Source organism: Pantherophis guttatus, chromosome 3 (genome assembly GCF_059756535.1).
Source record: "Pantherophis guttatus breed Tessera chromosome 3, ASM5975653v1, whole genome shotgun sequence".
Lineage (NCBI taxonomy): Eukaryota > Metazoa > Chordata > Lepidosauria > Squamata > Colubridae > Pantherophis > Pantherophis guttatus.
Window position 1 is genome coordinate 56,530,525 of NC_142065.1, and position 26,430 is coordinate 56,556,954.

General features: G+C 40.8%; 1 protein-coding gene across 1 annotated transcript; it reads left to right on the forward strand.

Moving 5' to 3' along the window:
• Positions 1 to 8,486: 8,486 nt before the first annotated feature.
• Positions 8,487 to 20,247, forward strand: ARTN (artemin; the record flags this gene model as incomplete). The annotated part of the gene is made up of 5 exons (XM_087889648.1): positions 8,487 to 8,838; positions 9,035 to 9,164; positions 13,765 to 13,855; positions 15,818 to 15,989; positions 16,226 to 20,247. Coding segments are annotated over 5 exons (1,146 nt in total), but the record flags the coding sequence as incomplete, so codon positions are not given.
• Between the last annotated feature and the right edge of the window lie 6,183 nt (positions 20,248 to 26,430).

The following is a 26,430-nucleotide window of genomic DNA, read 5'->3' on the forward strand; positions in this document are numbered from 1 at the left end:
AAAAGGCCAGGATTGCACTGTGGCATGGTAATGCACAATTTCCTAATTTTTCTTCAGTTTGTATCAGATGTCTATGTCTTCTACATCTGAGAACTTGAAAATAAGAACTGCAGAGTAGGGGTGAAATCTACTTACCTTCCCTACTTACGCTCCGCTTGTGCGCGCGGACCCTCTGCATATGCAGAGGGTAAAAAACAGGTTACTTCCTGGTTAAAACCAGGAAGTAACGACAACCGGGCGGGTGGGCGGAGCCTTGTGCTGCCGTCATTACTGGTTCTCTGAACCACTCGCCGCCATCACTACTGGTTCGGCCGAACTGGTCCAAACCAGTAGCATTTCACCCCTGCTGCAGAGGTTCTGCCAAGAAAATGTAGAGGATGGAAGAGTAGCATCATTAAGATAACACACGACACCTTGTTACAGATGAACACATCCATAATCATATGGACCAAGAGTAGTGCAAGGAATTAGTCCATTTCACCAGCTGTTAAATTACCAGAACTTTCAGAGGGGCAACAATTGCTGTGAACTCTTAGCAACAGTCTGGGAGTCAACACTGGCAGCCAGTTTCTGTCAAGAAATGTCAATTATATCAATAATGAACAAAATCTCAGTTTCAAGACCAAAAAGTGCAAGGCAGAACTGTGGGAAGGGTGGCAGGAAAAAAGGTGGAATTAATCTACTGTAAGATAAGAATGGACTGCATTTTCAGGCTGACAAAAGCCAATAAATTATTTAAGTAACTTAAAGAATGCAATAAAATTTCCAATTTATTTGTGCTATCAATGTTTCTCAAACTTGGCAACTTTAAGACTGATGGGCTTCAATTACCAGAATTCTCCAGGTAGCATGCTGACTGGAGAATTCTAGGAGTTGAAACTCAGACATCTGAAAGTTGCCAAATTTGAAAAACACTGTGCTAGATCAGAGGTGTCTGTCAGATGTAAATGCCTTATTCCCTAATGTGTAAATAATGTATATATGGGATATCAGGGGTTAACTTATTCTTTGTTTCTTAATGTATTCATAATTCACCACTCCCACTCTTGGCTCCACCCTTTGTATATATAAGGAGCCACCTTCACCATTTTTTTTGCTTCTATCTGTGAATATTCAGTGAATATAGAATGCCTATTATAATTAAAGAGAAATATATTTAAACCTCTAACTCTCATTATTATTATTGAGTCTGATCCTAAAAATATTGCAACAAACTGGTAGCAGAGGATGGTTAATTGACTCAATAAATACCTAAAAATGTCTAAGAAAGATAGGCCCAACACCAGGGCCTACAGCAAAGAAATAGAAACTGAACAAGAAATAATCAACGAATCCACAAACGCGATTTCGAGAGAATCCGAAGAATACACCACTGAAGAAGAAGAATTAATAAATGAAAATGATGGCCAGGAGGAAATCGAAATAGAAAATAACGAACTCAGGTCAGAGATACTGAAGCTATTAAAAAGCCAGAAGAATGATGAAAGCCTCATCGCGAACCTCCAAGAAATGCTGAAGAACAGCGGAGCAGCGAGAGAGAAAAACATCGCTAAAGAGAAACCCAAAGACCAAAAAACTGTGAGTGATATGACTACAGAGAAAGTCGTTATGAAAAAGAAAAGATGTGATCCCGCGCGAAATTTTGAATGGCAGCCATCTTGGTTTCAACAAGCCTCCAAAGTGAGCGAAGCAGAGCCAATCAAAATGCTCAGTTCAAAATTTCTGGCGCGAAAAACGTTATCAGACAACGAAAGTGAAAAGGAGGATTCAAACTCTTCGGAAGAGCCAGAATCAGAAAATGAAGACGACTTAACGAAATCCCAAGTAAAGTCAGCAATGAAGACGCTTTTCGCTGCATTTGGGCCAAAATTAAAAATTTCCAAAGCGCCAACGAAGAAGCAAGCGAACAAGCCGATACTTCAAGACCTGCACGCTCCCATCCTGACTTCGAGAACGACGACGCCCGAGCCCAGAGAGCCATGTCGATTCCGCCCTACACCGCAGACCGAAGCAAGTGCCAACACACCCAAAAGAAAGAGAAGAACAGTCGCCGCCATCAGAACTCCTAAGACCGAGCCAGAGACCGACTCGTCTGAAGAGGAGCGGAGCGAGCGAGCTACAATGGAGAGAACCTTCCACGACGACGTCAAAGAAGAAATGAACAACGCGCATGTGCGAAACTACGTAGACGGTCCGGAAAGACTTGAACTGGCCAGAGAACCGCGCAGACTCGTTGCGAGCATTCCCATGCCGTTTTGCAATTTCCTACACTTGCGAGACCACGGACTACCTCAGCTTGTAAGTAATGGACAAAATAATGTGGGTAACTTACCCAGTGACTTCCCAAAACTTAGGGTTGATGGCATTAATTTACAAGAATGGTATCAACAGCTCCAGGTTGTCTTTATGAAAGAAAATTTACTATTTTTTATCACTAGTCCCCCAAGAAGACCTTGGACTTTAAAAATAGATTGTTTACACCATAAGGCATTTTTCTTAATAATATCTAGCGTGTCTCCTGCAATGTATCATAGCATCAAACCAAATCTAACCGTTTCAGAAATAATTCAATGCATGTTTAATTTGTTTCACAGCGATAGTGTAGCTACCACCACAAGAATGTCTAAGGACTTCTTTTCTTCCAGAGTAAAACCAGGGGTTTCCATAAGTGAGCATTTAATATCTTTAAACAAAATAAGAGCTGAGCTGCATTTGAGGGGGGAAGTGATTTCAGATCAAACAATGAAAAGTGTTATTATCAACTCACTTGATTCATCATGGGATAGTTTTATGTCACACTTAGACACCATCAATCTAGGATATTTGTCAATAGAAAGTCTGTCTAACAAATTGATAGCAGAAGACAATTCAAGAAAAAATCGTTATAGCAATCACACAGAACACAAATCTTTTAGGAAGGTAGCTTTCCAAGAAAAATATAATGAAACTTTTAAATGCCACAATTGTGGGTCCAGAGAACACAATAGAAGAGATTGTCCCAAAATTTCAAAGGAAAGACATAGGTCAGAATATAGGAATAAATACAATTATAGACAGTCTTCCACAGATAGACATAAATATAGAAGCCCACCAAATTACAGAGAAAGTAGAGGGGGCAGAGAAAATTCAAAAGAGAGAAAATCTGGTTCACTGAATGGACTAAATAAACAAGACAGCACTAAAACGCAACAAAATGAGAACAATAATTGGCTTATTGATTCTGGAGCAACTAATCACACCACTAATAACAAAAATATATTGTCTTCATTTACAGAAGATAAGTTTGTAATAAAGGTAGCTAATCAAGAAAAAGTTCAAGTATTAGGCAGAGGGAATGTGACCTTGCCTGGTCTAGGAAAAATAGAGGGGGTATTGTTAATACCAGAAATACCTCATAACATACTAAGTGCCATAAAACTAAGCAGAGATTCTGACATCAATATAGTTTTCTCAAAGGGAAAAGCAACTTTAGAGAAGAATAAAACAAATGTAGGCACTGTGATGATTAAAGGAGGCCTACCCTATCTGATAACAAAAGAAAGATGGTTACATAACATTGATTCAAATATGGAAGATTGTATTGAGGCAGATGATGAAAATATTAGTAACAGTGACAATGATGAATGTAAAATACCTCATGATCACACAGATACACACAATGAGAAGAAACCAAAAATAGGCAAACCAATTCATGACGAATGTGCTCATATCTTACATAGGAAGTTAGGACATGCAAGTTTTCCTGTAGTACAAAAAATGACTGAACACGCAGAAGGTGTCAAAATAAAAAATTGTGAAAATTATTTGGAATGCTCAGTATGTAAATCTACTAAATTAAAAACTAGTCCCAGGCCAAAAAAATCCACCAGATCAACTAACAAAATTTTTGACTTAGTACACATGGACTTAGTTGGTCCATTAACTCCGTCAATCACTTATAGAAAACGTTACTTCCTAACAATAGTAGACGATTACAGTCGCTATGGTTTTGTTTACACATTAAAACACAAGGATGAAACCTTTCAAAAATTTAAGGAATTTTACAAACGCATAGAAACACAACATAATATCAGAATAAAACAAATTATGACAGATAGGGGATGTGAATTCATGTCTAAAGAATTCTCCCAATGGTTAAAGGATAGAGGAATGCTACATTACACGTCTAGTCCATTTTCTGCGTTCCAGAACGGGATTGCAGAGAGAAAGAATTCCACATTACAAACCATGATTAGATGCACATTAGAGGATGCTGGTTTAGGCAAACAATTTTGGTCAGAAGCCCTACATTATTCAAATTACACTCAAAATAGAACCTGGTCCAGTATTGTGAATAAGACACCATATGAGGTGATGTATAATAGGAAACCAAAATTAGCACACATGCACATATTTGGGGTCACTGCAGACGTACACATACCCAAACAGTTGAGAAGAAAGGGAGAAAACGTATCCAGAAGACTAAGATTTATGGGATATGAAACTGGCACCAAAGGGTACAGATTCATTGATAATAATAATAAATTTATAGTTTCCAGAACAGCTGTGTTCCATGAACAGGCCAACTGGTCTAAATTACATCTTAATGAAATATTTCCGAATAAATGCAAAGATACCAAATCTCGTGAGGAAGGGACAATAGAAAATCAAAATGTCAACAAAAACAAAACCAAAACCAAAACATGGACAAATAGTCAACACAAAATAAAGACAGACACATTAACAAAAAAGGAAGCAAGATATTTGCATGACTACCATAGCAAACCAGAAAGAGCTATTAGGAACAACAGAAATCAAATACCAAATAAATACAGAGATTACATAATGCATATGGATGGTGAACAAATAACACCTAATACATATGAGGAAGTATTAAAACTACCTCGTGAAGAAAAGGAAAAATGGGAACTAGCTATGAAAAAAGAGATGGAAAGTTTGCAAGGATTAAATGTATTCACACCTGCGATTGCACCCAAAGATAAAACAATTATTGGTACCAGGTGGATTTATAAAATTAAGAACCTAGAAGGAGGCAATACCTTATACAAAGCTAGATTGGTTGCACAAGGTTATGCACAAAAATATCCGGAGGACTATACTGACACATACTCCCCCACAGTAAGAACAGAGAGTGTTAAAACAGCTCTAGTAGTAGCATCCGCACTCAATCTTGATGTATTTCAATATGACATACAGACTGCGTACCTACACGCAAAACTAGATAAGGAAATATATGTAAGAGCACCTCACAGTCAATACACTAATAAAAATGAAATTTGGCTATTGAACAAGAGTTTATACGGATTAAAGCAATCTGGCAAAAGATGGTACGATTGCTTGGTAAAAGTACTTAAGACCATGGATTTCAACGCTACCACTGCTGATAACTGTTTCTTTGTCAAAAAGAGTGATGATCACATTGAATTTGTATTGATTTATGTAGATGATATTTTATATATAGGAAAACACAAAGAGAGAAGAGAAATCTTTGTAAACAAGTTAAATGAACATTTCTCGTTGAAATCTCTAGGTAAAGTAAACAAATACCTTGGTGTACAAATTAACAAAACTAGAAGGGGATTCAAACTTACTCAGAAAGATAAGATTATTGAACTTCTAAACAAATGCAATTTAAACAATGCCAAACCCTGTGACACTCCTATGCAAACTGATTTCCTTAGAAATACTGATGAATCTTCCCCTGAATTCAGGGATAATACATTTTATAGATCAGTCATAGGTTCACTTCTTTATATATCTAATTGGACCAGGCCAGATATTGCATTACCACTCAATTTATTATCAAGGCACGTTAGCAAACCAACAATGTATCACTGGGAAGCTGTCAAAAGAATTTTAAGATATCTGAAAAGTACATTAGACTTTTGCCTAGTATTAGAACCTAGTGATAATAAAGAACCAAGACTTACATGTTACGCAGATGCGGATTGGGCTGGAGATATATCATGCAGAAAAAGTACTTCTGGTTATATTTTTCTGTTAAATGACTGTCCAGTTTACTGGTACACTGGTAAACAAGAACTGGTAGCCACTTCAACCACAGAAGCGGAATATGTTTGTTTATCCAAAGCTGCAAATAACCTTGTATGGTTTAATGATTTAATTTCAGATGTTTGGAAAAAACCTGCTTTGCCTTTTGTTATGCATGAAGACAATAAAGCGGCCATTGAAATATCTAGATCCGATGCCATTGGACAAAGATCCAGGCATATAGATATAAAATTTAAGCATGTGAGACAATTGTCTCAAGATGGATTTATCAAAGCAGTGCATTGTGATACCTCTGAACAATTAGCTGACATATTGACGAAGCCTTTACCTTCTAAACAGCACAAATACTTAACTTCCAAATTGTATGTCTTATATTGTCCTGAATCTGAATGTAATTGGTGTTGTATAGCGAACCGGCATTTAGAGGGGGATTTGTCAGATGTAAATGCCTTATTCCCTAATGTGTAAATAATGTATATATGGGATATCAGGGGTTAACTTATTCTTTGTTTCTTAATGTATTCATAATTCACCACTCCCACTCTTGGCTCCACCCTTTGTATATATAAGGAGCCACCTTCACCATTTTTTTTGCTTCTATCTGTGAATATTCAGTGAATATAGAATGCCTATTATAATTAAAGAGAAATATATTTAAACCTCTAACTCTCATTATTATTATTGAGTCTGATCCTAAAAATATTGCAACAGTGTCAAACTCGATTTCATTGAGGGCCACATCAGGGTTGTGTTTGACCTCGGGGAGTGGGAGGGGTGCATGGCCAGGGTGGACATGGTCAGCTCGACATCACTCCTGTTGAGGGCACCACTGGTGGCCCGAGCACTCTACCAGCGAAAACAGGCTCCTGAGCTCCATTTTCGGCTGCCAGCCTCCTACAAGCCTCTGCCAGTGAAAAAAAGGGCCATGTGTGTTTTCACTGGCAGAGGGTTGCAGGAGGCGGTGGCAGCTGAAAACAGAGCTCGGGAGCCCATTTTTGCTGGCAGAAGCACCGCGGACCAATCCTTCGCTGTTTCCAGAGCAGCCTCACGGGACAGATCTAAGTACACCGCGGGCCAGATCCAGTCCCCAGGCCTTGAGTTTGAACACCCTGTGCTAGATCATATTGTATGTCCAAGAATCTTCAACCAGGCTCAGATCTGTGAGTTTTATTCAAGACTACTAAACTAGTGTCTGAGAACTGCTGCTGAGAGTTTGTCAGTGAACTTGTGATACTCTGATGATGATGTTATCTGTTCAGCTGAGTCGGACTCTTGGTGATTCTGTGGGCCAGGTCTCTTCATTTCTTCCACTCTTGACTATTCTTTGAGTTTTTCTATGCTCTGGCTGGTGTCAACTTTAATGGTGTTCAGCTGTGTTCTTTGATGGCCTAGTTTCCTTTTACCACTAATTCTTCCAAGTGTAATTGCTTTCCCCAGTGAATTTCCTCGCATGACATGGCCAAAGTAAGTGAGCCAAAAATCACAGCTTTGTGATTTTTACCTTTGCGTGACATGTCTGGTGTTACGTGCTCCAGTACTTGCTTGTTAGTCACCTTTGCTGTCCAAGGAATATGCAAGAGCCTTCTCCATCACCATAACTCAAACAGATTTTCATCCTGTCTTGCTTTTTTTAAGGTGCAAATTTCACAACCATAGGAAGTTATGGAGAACACAATGAATTAACCTACATTTGATTGCCAGGCTGATGTCCTTGCTTTTCCATATTTGACTCATGTTCATCATTGCTGCGTTACTTTATATCTTCCCTAAAAGTAGTGATTCCAATAGAAACGACCACTGTTTCTATTCATTTATCTGGATTTTTCTCTCTCTCTTCTTGTGAAGAACTTCCTAGTCACTCTCTCCTCTTTGGACAAAAAGACTGTCAAGACTGGTACCTTTAGGGTTGCCCAAGGCAATGAATAGACAAAGATAACCTCTGCTACCTGTGATCACCCAGCAAATGCGTAACCTCTGCTTACTTGCACATGTGTTCTTCGTCTGGTGCAGCAGGGCTCAGTGAGGTGAGTATTAGGACCAGAAGGACCATGAGAAAACAAAGGTCCTTCCTTCCAATCTCTGCTATTGCTATTCCCTGTCATTTAACCCGGAGCCATTCCTTAATGTATTTGAGCCGAATTTGTGCTGGGTTTTAATCCTGCCAAATAGCCCCGTCAGCATTCTTATTTCCTGGGAGCTTCCAGGGGGCTCCCCTCGTTTCCAGTGTAAAAGTGCTCGACTATACAAGATGCCCGAGCGCTCGGCGCACAGGTGGCGTCAATCGGCGACGTCTGCTCCTAAATTCCCTTGGCCCCAGGAGAAGGGGATGGCGGGGGGCTCCTTCCCCATCCTTTCCGTGGTTCTCTCTCTCTCTCTCTCTCTCTCTCATCGTCGGGATAACCCGCTCCGCCCCGCTCTGGGGATCAGGTGACAGCTGAGCCTGGAATTTGACACCAGACTCAGCTAGGCGCTGAGATGGAGCCGGTCCTTTTCTCCCTCCCAGAGGCCGCCTGGACTGGAGTTCTGCCGGTCACGAGTCCGAGTCCCGCGGGCTGCGCGCCCCCTTGGCGGATTTCCTTGCTGCGCGGGTTGAGCGCGGTGCCGGGGTGGATGGGAGTCCGCGGATCGGGGCCGCCCTGCCGCTTCTGTCCGGGACCTTAACCCGAACTTTTCCCCACAGGAGGGCGCTGAGCGCGCCGGGCACCTCCTGGCCATGCTGGCGACGTGAAGGTCGGATACTTAGTGGAACGATCCCGGGAAAACCGGGCCATGGCCCCCGGGGCCGGCTGAACGCAGGAGCTGCCGTGGAGCTGCCGTCGCCGGGAGGTAAGAGTAAAAGCGGGCCGCATTGAGTCCCTGGCGGGAAAACAGGTTGGGTGTGCGTGCCTGCGCGCCTGCCCCTATTCCGGGCTCCGTCCCAAATCGAGGAGAAAGAGTTAAGGGTCCCTCTCCTCAGCTCTTCTGGCGAGGACGTCTCTGGCGCGCTAACCTGGCCCACGGCGACTGTATCTCTCCGGTACAGGGAGCGAATTCGATGCCCTGGAAGGGCCGGTACCCAGAAGGAGGCGCTTCACGGCCCGGATTCTCGGAGCATGGTCCCCGGAGAGCCGCGCGCAGCAGAAGCCGCCCGATCTGTCGAGACGGAGCGCACGGTGAGTGGGGCGGGCTTGGAAAGTGTGTGAGCGCCTTCCAAACCGGCGGAAGGGAGGGGGGGTTGTTGGGGGAGGAGAGATCGGGGCAAATGAGGGTGGCGGGCGAATGTATTTGTGTAAGCAGATCTACTTTGGAAGATCTTCGGGTGTAGGGAGGAGCAACGTTGTTGCCTCCCACGGATGTGTGCTTAAAAGCGCATTTATTCTCCAGAACCCCTGCTCACTCTCCCGGTTGCCTCGATCCCGGGCTTCTTGCTCCGATCCGGTCTGCCTCGTGGCTTCCAAAAGTCCTAGTTGTCCAGGCAGGGAAGCAGGGAATCAACGGTGGGGAGTGGGGAGGTCTGGTGGGTGGCTGGAAAGAGGGGCAGTCTGTGTGAAAAAGATTCTCGCGATCTTGTCCTTGATCCCAACTCATGGGTGGCTTTTTCCTTTCCTAATGCTCAGGAATCTGCTCAACAGTCCTCTTTTATTTCTGGGACTTCTGTTGAGGCTTTCAGCCCGGGATCAATCAAGCTGGACTATATCTAATTTGTCCTTTGTGTTCTACTAAGATCCAAAAGAGTGTCTGGAAGTTCCACACATTTTATTGATGCTGGTGTTCTTTAAGAATTAAGAGTGCAATTCATAAATACTTACTTCTTCTTAAACATTTACTTCTGAGTAAATACGCCAGTGGTTGCACTGTATATTCTGCCCCTTTGCCCAATTCCCACCATCACTGGAGTAAGCTGGCCCACTTTTCCTTTTCTCTCTAATACTGATTTTAGCGGCACCTCTCTGCTGATTATTTGCAGTTGAGGGGAATGTGGGAATTGCAACATAAGGTTGCAATTTTTGATGCAGTTCCTGCCTGTCTAATTTCCTCACGTTTGCTGCTACTGGGGAGGGGGGGATTTATAAAAGGTTGGGCTGCTCCATCTACACTTGTCTCTAGATTGACGTCTCTAATTTTATGACATTGTCTTGTGTTTCTAGCCACTAGAGATATCACATACGGTATATTATATATCACTGATGCTTTCTAAAGGTGAGCAGGTTGTGCTGGATGGTGAATATGCTGGCAATCTACCAGATTAAAACATTCTTTGTTGCCAACATCCCTTTGTTTTGGAAAGTAAACATCAAATGAGCTTCCTTCAACAATTTGACAACAGGCCGCCTTATTGTGAACACTTGTTCTAGTATTTCTAGGCATTCAACAGGATAATATTTTTCTTTTGCTCTAGTACATCAAAATCCAAGTGGAACCTGAGGCATCTTATTGGTAAACTGCTTTGAAGTCACTCAGAAATAGCCATTCAGACTGTCGGCAGTTGACAAGTATGTTCTTCTTTATTATCCATTGTTTGACCTGTTTGCTGAATTGCCTGTGGGAAAAAAAAAAGAGGTTTTGAGTGCTTGAACTGTTTGATTTTTACAAAACCTACTCTATAAACATTTTTCATTTATGAATACAGTGAAATAACCAGTTAATGACACAAATTACAGCAACGGAACAGGAGCGATCTGACATCGACTTTGCATGTGTTAGCATGCCAAGTGTCAACTTTTAGGAATGAACCTAAGGGGTTATTTAGGTCTTTCCAGTCAGGTTTGCAGCAAACTCCTCAATGAATAGGCCCAGCTATTTCTGCATGTTGCTTTTCTCTCATATATCCCCTGGTTCTAACCTCTTTTGTCAATTCAGTTTCAGATCTTGCCATAATGCAGATAAATGAAATTAAGGCCTAGCAGCTTTGCCATAACACTAGAAGAAGGCACAGCTTTCCCACTCAAAGGTCTTGGGAAAGGAAAAGTGTCATTATCCAGAAGTTGATGCAGAAGTTGATGACTTCTGTATCGATTTATGAGATGTGGAAGCAGATGTCAGCAATATATTCATTTTTGTATGGCTGGGATTGAAAACAACAAAACTTTATTTTATCATTTCTGAATGGCAGATAAAAGAAACCTGATAAAAGAAACCTGGCCCTACATGAAAGGTGAAAGAGGAAAAATTAAATGGACCATATTTACTGGGTGTTTCTGAAAATATGTTACTTTCCTTGCATAGTCACTGGCAGATTCCAAGAAAGACCAAAACAACTTAGAAAGGTTAGAAGTGCTTGTTCTTCAGAAAGTGGCTTTATCTGTCTTCTTCTTCTTGTGCCATATCTGTCATCAGACGTTAGTGATCATGTTGGAGATCCTATTTTTATCAACAACCTCAAAAGTGCTATTGAGTTTTGTCCAAACCAGTCCCTTAGATTTTGAAGCCATATTTTCTTCTGCCTGGACCTCGTTTGCCTTCAATCTTTCCTTGAAGGATTAAGTGAAGTATGCCATATTTTTCTGGGTGTCGCATCACATGTCCAAAATATTCTAACTGTCCCTTTTTTATGGTTTTGATTATTTCCTTTGGCTTTCCCAGGCGGCTTATCACCACCTCATTTCTGATTTTGTCAACCCAACGTATACATAACAGCCGCCCATAAATTCACATTTCAAATGCTTCTAGACTCTTCAAGTGACTTTCTGTCAGAGACCAACTCTCCACTCCGTAGGGCAGGATAGAAAAGATGTAACATCTGACAAGCCTGCTTTTCAATCTTAGGCTTGTGTCGTGACTGCTGAAGACCTTTTTCATTTTGAAGAATGCTGTTTGAGCTTTCTGTATCCTTGTTTTTACTTCAATGGTCATGTTCCAGCTTTATCTGTAGGTCTCCTCAAAAAAATATAAAGACATTCCAAGCCATTAATGTGTGTCTGCAATAAAAGAGAATATATGTAGTTCAGGTTGAACTGTTCGGTTCTTGATGCTCTCTGAAGGAATTTGGACTCCTCTGTATTCTTTTCTGAAAAGTCAGGTCCAGGAACTCGATCAGTCCTTGGGAAATAGTGAGAAGGAATCTTTCTTGTATGGCCAAAGAAAGCGGTAGGGAGAAAAAACTGGTTCTGTGTTGCCACCTTGTGGGAGAAAAATACAAACCTTCTACAATCTCAAGATAGGATCCCAAATATCTGATCCGATACTCCCAAAAGTCTCAACCAGAATACCATTGGTGAGGGATCTTGGGAGTGATTGTTCAGGAGGCTTCCCAGCCCTGCACTGTAGGAAAAGAAATCTTGTCCAGCTAGGCACATCTCTGCTTGCCCAAGGTGTCTAAAATTAAACCAGGATGTGACACAAAGGTTTAGCATCTTTTGTTAGTATCAGCTACTACTCAAGACTCTTTGGAGAACTGAATGGAGAGATGGAGAGTTCACAAAGAGTTGCTCTTTGTAATTGCATGTCAGAAGACAGTGTGAGGGCAGGAGGATTCCACCTAGGTTCCTGGTGCTTCATTCAACATGGCAGTGCCATTTTTAATAGGCAGCTGGAAAGGGTCTGATAGAAACAGTGCAAACATAAAAAAATATCCATGAGTATTGAGTGGGTAAAAATAGCTGACAGTAAAAACTAAAAGATTATATTACAATACAGTTATACACAAAAGGGTGTTGAATGGATGGATCAGATTTTTCTTTGATTGGCATATTTTTGTATGTAATTATATTTATCCCAGTTCTGTATGCCCATTGGGATAAAAAAATAGATCTAAAACAATTAAATTGCTTAAAGACATTCCTATGAGTTCAAGGTCTGCACCAGGCTTGGCTTTTCAAAAGTAAGTGATCTAAGGTTTATTTTGATGGAGTATCAAAGGAGTTTTAAGGAATGAAATGGATTATTTAAATATTTGCAGGTCTTAGGGCTCCAATTTTACCCTTAAAAAAACCCCAAAATGAAAAAGTTCACCTGCTTTGGGCATTCTGAGCATGATAAAAGGAACCACTGGTGATGTTGCTCCAAGAAATCCATTCTTTGCACCCTTAATTTATAATCCAAAATTCTTGTAGATGAAAGTTAGATAGAACTGTTTTTAAGGAAAGTGGACTTCTGAGATCATCCACACCACAATAGTTCCCCATGCGAAAAATTTTAATGTAAGACTTTTCTATGAGCATATTCTGTTCCAAGTCTAGGTGAAGCACTTTTAAATATAAAAATATTAATAGGTATTCTGTCATGAGTGTAAACCTGACAGATACTTCAGAGGTTCCTGTTCTCCAGGTCAGGGAGGTTCTATGATTATTTCACGAAATATTTTTGGATGCAGTTGGGAATAACATAATACAATGAACGATAATGTTTGTATTCTTTTGCAAAATTTATGTTTAATTTGGTATTGCTATTCTTAGCTAACATTAGAGGATTTGCTTTTTAAAAATTTACTGGCAGTTACAGATACATTAGGATGGAACCAAGGAAATATCCATATAACATTCTATTAATGTAGCAGGCCAATTGCAAGGAGATTTAATTTAAAAAATTGCAATATATACCTTTGCCAGGCCAGTCACAAACAAAAAGGTATCTAATTAGGAGTTTCTTCAGCACCTTTATTTAATTGGATGGAGACACTTATTGAAAGAATTTTGTAGCCCAGGAAGGACTTCTCATAGAGCTACAACAGGCAGGGGCCATAACTGGACCAGAAGCTTGCAAGAATGAAAACTAATCTTCACATTCAGAGAAATGGAACTGGGTTCCTGATCTGTGTCTTTGTATTTTAGGTAGGATGGAGTGGAGAGTTGACGGGTCAAAGCACAGATTAGACAGACCTCCCTCTTCCTGCAGGAGTTTGCCTATCCAACAAGCACGATTCAGGGTGAGTTAGTCAATGACAAGGAATGTTCTTGACATCAGGGCATTAGTTCCAGAAACAGTGGAAAGTTACAGAGGCTTTGTTTATGAAAGATGTCAATTCAATATATGAAAGATGGAAGAGTTTCTTTCACTTCACTTTTGTTTTCAGTATATTGGGCCAGCTGTTTTGGTTTCTTTGTTTGTTTGTTTGTTTGTTTGTTTTTTTAAATAATCTTTATTTACATTTCGGTTAAAAAGAAAAGACAACACAACATAAAATGACACACAAAGAACAATACAACAATAAACAAACATATTTCCATATAGTACCTTAATAAACAAATATTCGGTATTATAACTATATTATATTCTGGAGAAGACAGAACAGCTTATATACCTTAATACATCAATTAGGTCTATCCAACCTCACTTATCCTATATAATATAAGTTTCTCATTAAATACCATTCCTCATCTAATGTGGGTTATAGTTTCCTCTTTTCTAACCATTTATAAAATTTTTCCCTAGCTAAACCTACTTGTGTTTGCTCTCTATCCTTTAATTTTTAATTTCTGTTTTGGTTTCTTTGGTTCATTTCTGGCAGACAAAGCTCCGAATTTCACACTTGAGACGGTCATTTTTAATATGAATATCATTTCTATATAGTCCAAAATATACAGCCTGGCACATACTGATTTGTGTGATGAATTCAGATGGGCTTCCGCATTTGCATGATTTTCTCACTGGATATGCTTGAAGTGAAAAAGATTCCTTTTCTTTCTGATATTTACCTATGATCATTTGACACATATTTTACACCATGGAAGGACTGTATTTACTACATTTCAGTTCTATACTTCCACAATCATAAGATTCTCAACAATATAACAAACATAAAGCATCCATGGTAAGAAATAAAATATTCATGGTGCAACTGGTTAAAATTCAAAGACAATCAACAAGGCAGGCTATAAATGGAACAATACACAAAAAGCACATTCAAAAGATGGTATCATCTTAACTAAGTTTTATTTAAAAAAGCTGCAAAACAGCTTTGTCTTAACTTGATTCTGTAACGCCATCAATATTAGAGCACATCAGACTTGAAAGGAAAGTTTGTTCCATAGCATGGGGGCTATGATGGATAACTAAGGCAGTCGCCCAACTTCACATAAGCAGGAGATCACAAGCAATTTCTCTTGGGATGTGCATGTCATGGTTTTATTTTAGCTGGAGGAGGTGGTTCTAAAGATATCTTAGTTCCATATATTTTTATTGGTCAAAACCAGGATTTCAGATTGTAGCTGAGCCAATGCAAGGCTTGCATCCTAGATACTATATCCTTCTGGCAACTAGTGCCAAATAAGAAGCAAGCTGCAGCATTTTGTACCAACTGCATTTGCAAAGCGGTCTTTAAAGGTAACCCTACTGCACTTGCAGTAGCCCAGCTGGGTAGTAATCATAGTATGAATTATTGTTGCAAGACCTTCCCAGTTCACATAGGGCCATTACTGATGCACCAGTGGAGCTGGGCAAAGGCCATCCTGACCACAGCAGCCATGTGATGTCATGTGGGAGGATCATCATATGCAGGGGTGAAATGCTCCCCGTTTGGACAGGATCGCCTAATCCGATATCGATGGTGGCGGGTGGTTTGGAGAACCGGTAGCAAAAATCCCTGGCCACCCTTTGCCCAGCTGAGCCATACAATCATCAGAGGCTTTTTTTTTTTTACTGTTAAAAGCATGTTTTCTTCGGCCGAAAAAATGCTTTTAAAAGTAAAAAAAAAAAAGTTGGCCATGCCCACCCAGTCACATTATCCCCCACCAAGCCACGCCCACAGAACCGGTAGTAACAAATTTCGCATTTCATCACTGATCATATGTAAAATAGCTCTTCATTTAGCAAATCTTGCTTTCTTATCTTCCACTTTATTTGTATCCTAATTGGCATATTTGTTATATATCCTCCTGTTTTATCTTAGGAGCAGGGTTTGTGGAGTACCTTAACTATACTATCACTGTTTGCTGGGACAGTCATGGCAAGTCCACAGACATTGAGAGCAGCTTCGGGAAGCCTGGGCTCTGCCAGCTCTGCCTCTATGGAAAAAAACAACATGGAAACACCATCTCTGGCTGCATTGAACCACCGGAATGGTAGGGACCTGGCATTTTTTCAGGGAAAGTGGCTTGGGGAGGAGGGTGCTTCATTTGAATTCTTGATCCAAGTCAATTGGATTTTTGAGACTTCCTTTCTCTCAGATGATCGTATGGGTTGAGGAATGTATTTTCTTCCAGATTTATGCCCTTTTTCGTCTTAGGAACACTCATCCTGTATTATTCTTTTCTCCTTGGGAGGAAGAATTAAGACCCCTCTTCCTTTTTTCTTCCAGGGAAAAACATCACCATGCGAGACCTGAGCGCATCAGAATTTCTCAGGGCTGAACGTTCCCCATCACGCTCAGGCAATGCCAGGAAAAACTTCAGAAGGTCTGCAAACGGTCCTTGTCGCAAACATAGCCGCTCAGTCCTCGTGCGGAATCTGGGGCTTGGCTATGAAACTGATGAGGTTGTTTCGCTCAATTATTGCAGTGGGTCATGTACCCAAACTAACTATGATGTAGTCCTGAGTTACATCATGCAGAATGGTATTTTGGGGCCTCGGAATAGGAATTTTCTTTCTCAACCTTGCTGCCGACCTATCCTGTATGAGAACTTCTCTTTCCTGGATACGTACAACGTCTGGCAAACTGTGCATGAAGGTTCAGCAGCTCAATGTGGTTGTGTGGGCTAAATATGCTATCTGTTCGGAGCTCCCGGGGTTTCTGAATTGACATATCCTTGTTCATGCTACAGAAAGATCATAAAAGATAGATATAAGAAATCATAGACATCCAATTTGGTCTAGTGGTTAAGGCACCAGGCTAGAAAGTGGGAAATGGTGAGTTCACATCCCACCTTAACCATGAAAGCCAGCTGGGTGACTTTGGGCCAGTCACTCTCTCTTAGCCCAACTCACCTTACAGGGTTGTTGTTGTGGGGAAAATAGGAGGAAAGTGTGCTGGACATATTCATTGCCTATTTGTAAAAATGGTAAAGGCGGGATACAAATAAATAAAATAAAAATAAGCCTGCCCTGCCGGTAAGTGGCAGCAGGAGGAGAAATAAACTTCACACTAGCGCTTTTCCGTCCAGATGCAAGGAATAAATGGACAATTAACAGGAGTGAATTATAGTATTGTTGGCCTAAATCTTGGCCTTTTTTGGAGAGTATTCACCTCTCATCAGTGATGTTAGTTATAGTCATGTGAAAAAGAAAGCACACCCTCTGAGTTCTATGATGTATCAGGACATAGTAAAAATCATCTGGTCTTTAGCAGTTCTTAAAAATAGGTAAGTACAACTTCAGATGAACAACACATGACATATTACACCATGTCATTTTTTTTTTTTACAAAAAGCCAAAATGGAGAAGCCATGTGTGAAAAACTAAGTACACCTTATGATTCAACATCTTAGCAGCAATAACTTGATCATTAATCATTTTCTGTATGACTTTATCAGCCTCTCATATTGTTATGGAAGATGTTTGGCCTGCTCTTCTTTACAACATTGGTTCAGTTCATTGAGGTTTGTGAGCATTAGTTTACGCACAGCTCTCTTGAGGTCCTGACACAGCATTCAATTGGGTTGATGTCTGGACTTTGATTGGGTCATTGCAACACCTTGATTCTTTTCTTTTTAGTCGTTCTATTGTAGATTTGCTGGTGTGTTTGGGATCGTTGTCCAGTTACGTGGCCCAATGTTGGCCAAGTTTTAACTGTTGGATAGATGGCCTCACATTTGACTCTAGAATACTTTGGTATACAGATGAGTTCATAGTTGATTCAATAATTGCAAGGTGCCCAGGTCCTGTGGCTGCAAAACCCCATGCTTGATGGTTAGTATCAGAGGTTTGTGCTGATATACTCTTTGGTTTTCACCAAATGTGGCACTGTGCATTATGGCCAAACATCTCCATATTGATCTCATCTATCCAAAGGATAGATGTGTTCCAGAAGTTTTGTGATTTGTTCAGATGCAACTTTGCAAACCTAAGCCATGCTGCCATGTTCTTTTTAGAGACAAGAGTCTTTATCCTGGCAACCCTTCCAGACAAACCATACTTGTTCAGTCTTTTTCTAATTGTACTGTCATGAAATTTAACTTTTAACATGCTAACTGAGGCCTGTAAAGCTTGAGATGTAACTTAGATTTTTTTTTTTTGCAATTTCTCTGGGCATTGCACAGACTGACCTTGGGGTGAATTTGCTGGGACATCCACTTCTGAGAAGATTGGCAATTGCCTTGAATATTTTCCACTTGTGAATAATCTTCCTCACTATAGAATGGTGGACTTTAAATTGTTTAAGAATGGCCTTATAACTCTTCCCAGGTTGATGGAGAGCAACAGATGCTTCTCTAAGATCATTGCTGATGTCTTTCTGTTTTGGCATTCTGTTAACACAAACCTCAATACTAGAGACCAGCAAACTCCTAAAACTTTGGCTTTTATAGAAGTAGTCACACTTGCTGATGGTCAGTTGATCAAGGGCACTTGATTAGTAGCATCTGGCTGCTATTTAGCCTCTTCATACCTCTTGAAGCAGTAAGCATGTACTCAGGGGTGGGCTTCAAAAATTTTAGTAAGGGGTTCTTTGGCCAGTTGCTGGGTGGGCGTGGTCATGGCCTAGTTGGCCACCTGCACCACAGCCTGGGGAGGGTGTTTTTGCCCTCCCTGGGCTCCAAAGTCTTTCTTCAAACCTCCGGGAGGGCAAAAACGGCCTCCCCAGGCTCTGGAGGCTTCTGGAGGCCAGAAACACCTTCCTGAACGTCCAGTAGGCCCGTTTTATGCCCTCACCAAGCCTCTGCACACGCCCTGCACTTACCTGCATCCAAAACAGGCCACATGGGGACTCCTGGGCAGGGTAGGGTGGGCAGGGCCAGCCAGGAGTGGGATTTGGGGATTCTCCAAACTGCACAGAATCTTAGCTAGAGGTTCACCCGAACCCCCAGCAGCCCACCCCTGAGTGTACTTAGTTTTTCACACATGGCTTCTCCATTTTGTAAAATAAATGATGGCATGGTATAATATGTCATGTAGTGTTGTTAATCTAAGATTGCATTTACCTACTTTCTAAGGGCCAGATGATTTTTACTATGTCCTGATATGTAATAACCATATAGGGTGTACTTTCTTTTTTGCATGACTCCAGAATGGACATTTCTCCTTTAAAGATTGGTCTATCAACAGCATTGTGAATCTTCTTACCTATCAAGCCTTTTGTCCCACTGAAGAAAAAGCATTGGAAATTCTCACACCTTATTCAAGAGATAGGGGGTGTGGCATTTAGCTTGAGATATTTGTAATACGAATTGATCTTCTTCCAGGTAGTTGAAAGAAGGCTGTTTACTAGGTCAGGTCATCTTCTGCAATTCTCTCCCGTTTTATTTGAGCCCACCATCTGCCTTTTCTTTAGAAACATGTTCTGACTGCATCTAGGTAGGAACAATTGTGGATAAGCATGAAGGACAATTTTGCAAGCCTATTTGGTGCCCTGAACATTCAGTGGTCGCTCCAACCTTGTGACCTGTGCTAGAATAATCAGTGCATTATCTGAGGATTGAATAACATTCTGGTTTGTTTGGGAGAAGTTTGATGATTACAACCATCAGCCTCATCTGAGAATTTTTCAGGTGAGAGCCTATCCTTAGCAGAAATGGTATGGATGTACGAAAGGACAAATTTGATGTGTTTCTCAGAGCTACCAGATCTGGGTTAAGGAAGGTTGATGCTATCTAGTAGTTATCAGGATTTTTGCAAGCCAGATGTGGAAGCACAGTCAAGGCCTCTGCAGGTAGAAAAGGGGCTTGGTATAAAGCAAGTGATGGCAGTGGCATACTGGTGTGCAACATGCACAGCCACACTAGCAATGGTTTGGAATTTGACTACTGCACTTACCAGGCTGGCAATGGAAGCAGCAGTTCCGGTTCAACCATTATTTAGTACCAGCAGAGTGGGAACCCACCTGCTTTAGAAGTGACATTTTCTAAACCTATTTAAAAAGTTTAAATTTTCTAATCCAACTTATTTATTCTATAAGTTATTTATTTATTTGTACCCCACTCATTCCCTAGTGGCAACCTATTTATGAAGCTGACAGCGGGTCTGGTATACATTAGAAACTGATGCTATGCCCTAGGATCAGCAATTCCTATTCCCCCCACCCCACCCCCTTTCCCCACTTGGCCTTAACAAGGGCATTTCCTATTCCTCCTTTCTTGATTTTGTATTCTTTGTCCTCTATTTGCATTGGGATAAACTCTATTTTTGTACAACAACAACTTCCTGTAGCAATAAAGCCTGCAAAAGCAATACAAACTTGGCTTATGTGTATGCTTATATGGGAGGGGACTAAACAATAAGAAATCCCAATTATTAAATATAATTCTACAATTTATATGAGTCAAATTTTGCTTAAGGTTTCAAATAAAGCAGTATAAAACATTATCAAATACTAAAAAAGTATCTCTAGATATCTTTGCTTCTCTGAAAAGTTTAAAATACACTATTTCTACATTTTAATAGCGTACTAGTTTAATGTTCCCCAATATCGAAATCTGACTATAACACCTACTATAAACATACTTGGAAAATAAAGTTTGAAAATTTAACTTTTTTCCCTCATATATGAGGGAAAGATGAAAAGGGTCACTTTAGACCAGGGCTGTCAAACTCCCGGTCCGTGGGCCAGATGCATCACACGCTGGCCATACCCGGTTTAACAAAGGGGGAAAATGTCCCAATACATCATGTGATGACATGAGTTTGACACCCCTGCTTTAGACTACCAATCTTGCCAAAAATACTGCAGGGATGTGCCCAGGGCAGGCAGTCACCAGAAGTCAATGCTGACTCAAATCCATCCTCCTTCAAAAGGTGGCATACAACAACAATGAACACTTTTACAAATTTTCCTTTTCTTCTTAAATATTCTCAGAATATTTTTAAAAAGCACAATTTTAATTAACATTCCTTCACTTTACAGATTTAAAAGATTTCCCTTCTTGGCCAGGGACAGGCTGGTTAGAAGAGAGCAATAAGGGAGTTCTTTCTTTCAGGGAACCTTCATCATCACATCAGTCCTTTGAATTTGGCCATGTGATTACTGGTTAAAAGTCAGTACTACTAGCCCAATATCCCAAATACTCAGGTAGACAGCTATATTAGTTTGTGACAAAAAACTATTTTTGGTACTCAAAAAACTTAACACATTTATTAGGCATACTGTACCATATCTGGGTTGAAAAAAAATCCAGACAACTGCTAGATGACATTTTCTGTATTACTCTGCTGTCACATAGTGGTTGTCTAAATTCTGAAGCATAGAAATGCTGGCCTTATAATTATGGCTTAGCTTCTGGGGTATCCTGACAGCTGCCTAATTTCCTCGTTAAACCTGAAGCCTTTGTGATCAGGTCTCATCCAATTGATTTTTAATTAAAGGCACAATGTATATTTATAATTCATAAATAATCAAGGGACTAATCTGCAGCTTCATACAGAAAAGTCAGTGATGCTTCATGGGCTTACATATACTTTTGTCTATAAAGAAGCTGCCAGTCGAGTGCTTATTCACACTTTTTACCATGTCATTGGCTAGCTTGGCAATATAGCTGTATGTAGCTTAAACATTTGATATTTGAACAGTTTATATTTGAAACTATTGTGCAGCAAGGTTGCACCATCTATCTTTACATACAGTAGATGTTAACCCTAATAATTATCTGCCAAATCAGGTGGTGAAGTAAATGCCATCCTTTATGCCAGTGGTTCTCAACCTTCCTAATGCCGCAACCCTTTAACACAGTTCCTCATGTTGTGGTGACCCCCAACCAGGGGTGGGTTCTAAATTTTTTTACTACCGGTTCTGTGGGCGTGGCTTATTTTGTGGGCGTGGCTTGGAGGTCATGTGACCGGGTAGGTGTGGCTAGCTGGTCATGTGACCAGGTGGCCGTGGCTATATGTATACAGACTACTCAGAGGGCTGAAAAAAGTCATTTCTGACAGGTCCTCGCACTTTTGACTGGTCCTCACACTTATGACCATCCTCACATTTATGCCCGTGCAGCATTCTTAACAACCATGTCACTCATTTCACAACTGCTTCTCTTCACATGGTGATAAGATAGGGCAAAAAACGTAAAATGTGAGGACAGTCATAAATTCGAGGACTGCTCAAAAGTGCGAGGACCAATCAAAAATAACTTTTTCAGCCCTCTGAGTAGTCCATGTGCACAAAAGGACTACCCAGAGGACTGAAAAAAGTGATTTCTGACAGGTCCTTGCACTTTTGACCGGTCTTCGCACTTATGACTGGTCATCATTTATGCCCATTGTAGCATTCTTAACAACCGTGTCACTCATTTCACAACTGCTTCTCTTCACCGTGGTGACAAGATAGGGCAAAAACGTAAAATGTAAGGACAGTCGTAAGTTCAAGGACTGGTCAAAAGTGCGAGGACCAGTCAAAAATAACTTTTTCAGCCCTCTGAGTAGTCCATATGCATAAAAGGATACAGCATTAGAGAGGGATGAAGGAAGGGAAGGGAAATTATAGTAGGAGTGAGGGTAAGAGAGGGAGGAGGAGAAGGAGAAAGGAAGAGGAAGTAGGGAGGAGAAGAAGAGGGGGGGAACAGAAAGTAAGAAGGAAAGAAAAGAGAGAGGTGGTAGGTTTGAGGAGAAAGATTGCTGTACAATAAAAAAGATGAAAGGGAAGAAAGCCAACCCCAAACAAATATAAAGATATTAAGATAAAGAATGAATTGTTAAACTTTAAAGAATAAAAGAGAACAAATATGAATAAATTGCAATAATTAGAAACATACAAACATACAATGTATTTTCTTTGAACAGAGTATTTGGCTGGTTCACAAATTTAAACTGTGTTTAGTCATTTCAATTAAATTTACAATTTCTATATTTCCTTTTTGCCATATTTATTCATCTATTTTTTTAAAAAGCCAATATTACCCTTCATCCTCATCTCTAATCTTAATCAAATTCAATTTTTCCCTTCTATTCTATATTATACCCCTTCCCATTGTCATCTATTTTTATATCCATCCTCACATTGGTTAATTATGTAATTATGTAATACAGTTGTTTAATACAAATTCAACATTTTAATATAAATCAATTAGTTATATAACTATCTTTTTTGTATATTAATCAATATGAACATGAATATTCCAATTATTTCCATGCAATCCAATTTCTTACAAATCAATTAATTATATTTACCAATAATAATAAACCAAATAAACCAAACCAAACCAGGCCACCCCAACGATGCCCTTGAAGTGATGGCCCAGTGCCTGGAGGCTGTGCGGATCTGGATGGGGAGGAACAGGCTCAAGCTCAACCCTTCCAAGACTGAGTGGCTGTGGCTCCCGGCATCCTGATATAGTCAGTTGACTCCATCACTGACTATTGGGGGCGAGTCCTTGGCCCCCACAGAAAGGGCTCGCAATCTGGGAGTCCTCCTGGATATGCAGCTGTCCTTGGAGGAACATCTGACGGCTGTAACCAGGAGGACCTTTTATCAGGTTCGCCTGATTCGCCAGTTGCGGCCCTTTCTTGATCGGGATTCCCTGTGCACAGTCACTCACGCCCTCGTCACCTCTTGCCTTGACTACTGCAATGCTCTCTACATGGGGCTCCCCTTGAGGGGCACCCAGAGGCTCCAGCTGGTCCAGAACGCAGCAGCGCGGGTAGTGATGGGAGCAGCATGGCGCTCCCATGTAACACCGCTCCTGTGCGAGCTGCACTGGCTCCCGGTGGTCTTCCGGGTGCGCTTCAAGGTGTTGGTTATCACCTTTAAAGCGCTCCATGGCATAGGGCCTAGCTATCTTGGAGACCGCCTGCTGCTACCGACGACCTCCCAGCGACCCGTGCGCTCCCACAGAGAGGGCCTCCTCAGGGTGCCATCAGCCAAACAATGTAGGCTGGTGACCCCCAGGGGGAGAGCCTTCTCTGTGGGGGCACCTACCCTCTGGAATCAGCTGCCCCCAGAGATAAGGAGAATCCAAGACCTCAGTGCCTTCCGCCATGCCCTTAAAACCCACTTTTTCCAGCAAGCCGGGCTGGCTTAGGAAGAAATTTTTTAAAATTTTTAAATGTTTAATTGGTTTGTGGTTTTTTAAATTTTGGGCCAAATTTATATAGATTTTAATTGTTTTTAATATTTGTATTTCATGTTTTTAATTCTGGCTGTGCACCGCCCTGAGTCCTCAGGGAGAAGGGCGGTATATAAATTGAAAATAAATAAATAAAAATAAATAAAATAATTTCCCCCATATATTCCTCCAAACCACAACTTAATCATTTCTGCTTTCAACACAATATACAATTAATAGTATCTCAATTATTACAATTCCCTAGTTAAATAGAGCTTTTTTTCTTTTCTGCTTTAAAATCTTGAACCTCCTCTTTTGCCCTAAATTTCCCATTGTTTGCAGTTTTGCACCTACCTTTTTTGGTGAGGAAAAAGAAAAAGAAATCTCTCTCTGCCTCATTTTGCCACATTGCAGCAAAGACCCTGCTTTACTTTCAGTTTCGCTTTTTCAGCATAGCTAGGGGGAAAAAAATCTCCAGCAATTTACCTCTTTGCAGCTAGCTAGCAACAGAGCCCTCTGCAAAACAGCTGAGAGCAAATCAGCTGAGAGTTGGGAGGCTGATCAAATCAACTTATGGTAATTAATCTATGCTGAAGCTGAAAGGGGCTGTTTTTTCTATTTTTGCAGGCACCGGTCTACTCATTTGTTTTCTTTTAACACTGATCAGCTGTAGGGCGGCCCTTGGAAGCCCTGCGGCAAGAATTTAAACAGTTTTTTTCCCTCTAGCCATCAGCTGGGACTCAGGAGGCAGCAATAGATTGGGAGTGGGCAGGGTAAGCGACCGGCAACCGGCAATCCAACAGAGGCAGAGGGTGAGGGTGAGTGAAGGCGTGGGGGGGGGCAAGAGAGGGCTTTGGTGACCCCTGTGAAATGGCCGTTCAACCCCCAAAGAGGTCGCGACCCCCAGGTTGAGAACCGCTGCTTTATGCCCACGCACATAAAAATACCTTGTTTGGTTTAATCAATTGGTTCGACTATGCTTTAAATGTTTAAAAGTTGTCATAAAAACTGAAATAATAATCATAATAACTTTTTTCCTGTATCTGTACAAGTACTCCTTGACTTACAACAATTAGGACCAGAATTTCCATTGCTAAGCAAGGTAATGGTTACGTGAGCTTTAACTGATTTTTTGCCATGGTTGTTAAACAAATCGCTGCAGTTGTTAAGTAAATTGTGCAGTAATCAAGCAAATCCACCTTCTCCCAACTTTGTTGGAAGCCAGCTGGGAAAGTCATAACTGGCAATCACATGACCCCAGGAATTGCAACCATTGTAAATACATGCCAGGTGCCAAACACCCAAATTTTGCCTATGTGATTATTGGGACATGACTGGGGATGCTGAGTTGGTCAAAAATGTGAAAACTGATGGTACATCACTTTTTTCTGTGCCATAGTAACACTGAATGATTGTTAAAGGAATGGTTGTAAGTCAAGGACTATCTGTAATTATATTGACATATATTATATTTATAATCTCTACAATGTCCTACCCCTTAAAAGAACCAAATCAAGCCATCACTGCAAAAGATATTCTGTCATATTAGCTGACCAATGATATACAATAATTTCACTCCCAGGATATATATTAATCACACCCTGCAACAAGAAATGTACTTGTAATTTTTTATTGTAGTGCTATTTTTTCCATGCTTCTGAAGGGATGAAAAAAAAAAAGCCAGAACAATTCCATTGGCTTATAGAGAGGTGGTTTTATTTGCAGATGAATATAATACAAGGAGAAATGCAGTCCTTGTGCCTTCTATATAAATTAAAGGTAGGGAACAAAAAGAAATTGCACTCCTTTACATTTGCTCTTTCTTCCTTTTTCATTATAAAATAAAAGAAAAATATGAGAACAGTCTAAATCCATGATGGCAAACCTATGGCACGTGTGCCAAATGTGGCATGCAGAGCCCCCTCTTCTGGCACTCGTGCCATCGCCCCAGGTCATATCTCTGTGGCGTTTCTTTCATGAGCTTCTGTTTTCCTCCAAACGACGAAACAGAAGCCCATGAAAGAAAAAGATCTTATCTCTTGCTGCGCTGCTGGTGTTGGGATGCCCTACCTCCCGCCAGCCAGCTGGTCTTCAGGTCTCTGTTGCGCCTGTGTGCATGTTGGTGCGTGCATGCGCGCATGTTGGCGCACACATTTGTGCGTGTGCACACACATTTCAGTTTGGGCATGCACGTGCACAGTTTGGGCACTCAGTATCCAAAAGATTTGCCATCACTGGTCTAAATGGATAACTGACATAACTTGCTTAACCAATCAGAAGGCTTATAACTCTGTCATTTATATCTTAAACTGGACTACAATTTCCATCATGATTTGTCATGATGGATGCGGTAGTTCAAAAACTCTTGAGAGCAGATTAG